Source organism: Arachis ipaensis, chromosome B06, assembly GCF_000816755.2.
Source record: "Arachis ipaensis cultivar K30076 chromosome B06, Araip1.1, whole genome shotgun sequence".
In the NCBI taxonomy this organism is placed as follows: Eukaryota; Viridiplantae; Streptophyta; class Magnoliopsida; order Fabales; family Fabaceae; genus Arachis; species Arachis ipaensis.
Genome location: NC_029790.2, coordinates 125866876 through 125870580, shown reverse-complemented (window position 1 = coordinate 125870580; position 3705 = coordinate 125866876). Strand labels below are relative to the sequence as shown.

Here is a 3705-nt window from a genome sequence, read left to right as displayed (position 1 = left end):
AGGATTTTTTTTTCTGTTTATAAATTAAAAAAATTAAAATTTTTCGTTATTATTTCATTGTTCGTTAATGGAGCCGTTAATGGAGGTTAATCCCGTTGAACTAACTCATATCCACATGTTGATCGACCAATCCAAATTAAATATGAATTCTCGCGTGGGTGTCTTCAATACCACGACAGCCCCACCCAATCTTTGGCAAAAATCAAGGTTGCTTCGACTTGTTATTATTATTAAGTAAACTATTAAAATAATATTCAATATATCAATTTTTTTTAATTACTCCCTATACTTTTTTTTTATTTGGGTCTTTTAACCATTTTTTTTTAGTTAGATCCTTATAAAATTAAATTAATTACTGTCAAGAGGGATCTAATTAAAAAAAAAATTGGTGCAGGGATCCAATTAAAAGAAAAAAAAATATAGGAACCTAATTAAAAATTTCGCGAAACTATAAAGACTAATAAAGTAATTAAACATAATTTTAAATTATTTCGAACTACTTTGTCAATAATATCTTTCATAGATTTTTTAATTAGTAGCTGAATCTTTCGACTTATTATTATTGTTGTTGTTTCAAAAACTTAGTACAAATAATTAACATCAAAGATAATAAGTACATCAAATTTTTTATAGTTGGATAAAATAAAAATGAATTAAGTTTGGTGATCGAGATATTTTACACTTGATGTCCAAATTTCCAAATGAAAAATAATGCAATACTTCTTATAACTTTGCACCATTAAAACTCCTTTTAAAAAGTTAGTAAAAGGTAAGTAAAAGAAGTATTGTTTAAATTTATTTTTATAAGTTATTTTAAAAAAAATTGGCTAAGACTTTTTTTTTTAGTATTTTAGTATGATTAATTTGGACCTATTTGAAAAGACAATATTGTCTTTTATATTTAATTTTAAAAGATTAAAAGACCTTTTAAAATTAAGATTATTTAATTTAAATTAAAATTTGATTAAATTTTAAAAAGAAAAAAATATTTTTAGTTGATTTTAAAAGACAAAAATATTATTTTAAGATTAGAGATATTAAATTATTTTAAAAAATTAAAATTTTGATTTTGATTTTAAAAAGATAAAATTATCCCCTTTAAAAGATTAATTTTAAAATGCTAAAATATTCATTTAAATATTAATTAAAAAGACAAAATATTATTTTATTATTATTGTCGTTTAAAGGAAAAAAAAACAATCATTTCTATTCATAAATGTTTAGAACGCTGATAAATCTATCCTTAAAAAAATAAAGTAAAACTATTAAATAACATTTTAATCAAACTAATCAAATTATCTAATAGTTTTCAATTATCGATCAATTTCACATGAAAATTTTATTAATGTTAATATAAGGAGTGTACGAAGTTAGTAGATGGACAACAGGTTGCTGAGGACAGAGGTGAGAATTGTGACGATAAAGACTCTTTACAACAGGAGAATTGCGGCGTGAAGGCGATGAACAGGGATGAACAGATGCTCGAAAATAAAAAGGCATGGGAGCTGGTAGTAGAATCCGGTGCAGTGCAATTCAATAAAGAGGATGATCTAATGACAATTTTACAAGAACAAAATGAAGCACTAGGTGAAAAGAGGAGGTTGGCAAAGCAAAAAGAAAAGGTTCGAAGATGCAGACCAAAAAAGTTAAAAAAGGTGTGTAATAATATATTTTAAAAGAATAAATGACCATTTGTACCCATGAGAGATGAAAACGCTGACATTTGTACCCATGATAGCTCGAAATTAACCTTGTACCCATGAGAGATGCTGTCCGTGTAACAAAAGTACCCCGCCTTGGATCTGAGCTTGGTTCGTGCCTTTCCGAACCTACGTGGCACTCCCAAACCCTCCCCCAATCTGAGCCAACCATTCACCATCATCATCTTCATCTTCTTCACCATCACCATCACCATCACCATAACCTCCATAACCTCCATCACCATCACCTCAGCACCGCCACAGCCACCTCCCTTCACCACAACCTCCGGCGACAACCCACACCGCCGCGCCCCTTTCTCTTCTTCTTCCCCTCTTCTCACCTCCGCTAAGCCCAGAAACCACAGCGCCATTTTCAGTGTATCCAATGATCATCAAATGCCAAGAACTCATGTTTCTCTCTGGCATTCGATCAAACACCTTGCGCGCAATATTCATGTTACCACATTTCCCATACATTCCAATCAACCTATTGTTCAATTCAACCTCCCCTCGAAACCTCGATCTTCTCAAGAACTCATGAACCTTTTTCCCATACTCAAGCGACCTCGTACCCTCGCACAAATTCAACATGGCGAGAAAAACACCATAATCAGCAACTGAACCTTGACCCATGAGTTCCAAAGTTTCAGCAAGCTTACCCTCTTCGCACAACTCAATCAAATTAACGTTCAGGGTGGTTGCATCAAACAGCGCATTTTGGCGGTTCTGGTCGACCCTATTATGAGTATTATCAAGTTTGGGTTTTGGTTCTCTGGGAAGATTCTCCTTCCGTGAAGTTTGGGTCTTTTGAGCGAAACGACCAGTGGGGGTGGCATTTTTACGGCGGGGTTGGACCTTGTTGCTGTTGGTGGTGGGGTTCTTGGAATCGGGAACGGCGTAGGAGCATAGAGGAGTGGAAGGGAGAGAGCAATTGGAGGGCTTCGAAGGAGAGAAGTGTGGGAATTTGGAATGGGATGAGATGACGGTGTTTAATTTGCGGGGAACGGATCCCAGTGACGCCATTGATGAGTGGAGTTTGAGCTCCATGGAGTTCTGATTTTGGAGGCTGTGTGGAACAATTGCAGAAGAATAATTTTTCATCCCCTGCATTTTTTTCTGAGTTCTGTTTCTTTCATTGTATTGCTTTTAGTTCATTTTGCTTAATTTGGTTAGTTAGAAATGCATGTTAGTGGATTTAGGTGTGTTTTGATTCATGCTGGTGTTTGAAAATTTTGCTGTTTTGGTGGAGAGGAGGAGCTGGCGCTGTGGTTTCTAGGCTCAGCGGAGGTGAGAAGAGGGGAAGAAGAAGAGAAAGGGGCGCGGCGGTGTGGGTTGTCGCCGGAGGTTGTGGTGAAGGGAGGTGGCTGTGGCGGTGCTGAGGTGATGGTGATGGAGGTTATGGAGGTTATGGTAATGGTGATGGTGAAGAAGATGAAGATGATGATGGTGAATGGTTGGCTCAGATTGGGGGAGGGTTTGGGAGTGCCACGTAGGTTCGGAAAGGCACGAACCAAGCTCAGATCCAAGGCGGGGCACTTTTGTCACACGGACAACATCTCTCATGGGTACAAGGTTAGTTTCGAGCTATCATGGGTACAAATGTCAGCGTTTTCATCTCTCATGGGTACAAATGGTCATTTATTCTATTTTAAAACTTTTAAATAAATGTGATGTTCGTTTCACTTAATTTATCTTAGGTTTAATTATTCTGTTAGTCCCTATAGTTTCGCAAAATTTTTAATTAGGTCCCTATACTTTTTTTCTTTTAATTGAGTCCTTCCACCAAAATTTTTTTAATTGGGTCCCTACATTTTTTTTCCTTTTATTTAGGTCCCTATACCAATTCTTTTTTTTTTTTGTTAGTTGGGTCCCTATAAAATTAAGTCAATTACTACTAAGAGAAACTTAATTGAAAAAAAAAATAGTGTAGAGACCCAATTAAAAAAAAAATATAAAGACCTAATTAAAAATTTTACAAAACTATAGAGAGTAACAGACTAATTCA

At 34.8% G+C, this 3705-nt stretch overlaps 1 protein-coding gene across 1 annotated transcript; it reads right to left on the bottom strand.

Annotated features, from left to right (window-relative positions):
* On the bottom strand, positions 1926 to 2747 carry LOC107647585 (putative pentatricopeptide repeat-containing protein At3g13770, mitochondrial). Its single transcript, XM_016351653.2, has one exon. It carries the CDS (start codon positions 2745 to 2747, stop codon positions 1950 to 1952), a length of 798 nt encoding a protein of 265 aa, XP_016207139.2. The 3' UTR covers positions 1926 to 1949.

Excerpts from the sequence above, each read along its gene's own strand:
- LOC107647585 (XM_016351653.2), bottom strand. The coding sequence starts at position 2,747 with ATGGAGCTCAAACTCCACTCATCAATGGCGTCACTGGGATCCGTTCCC.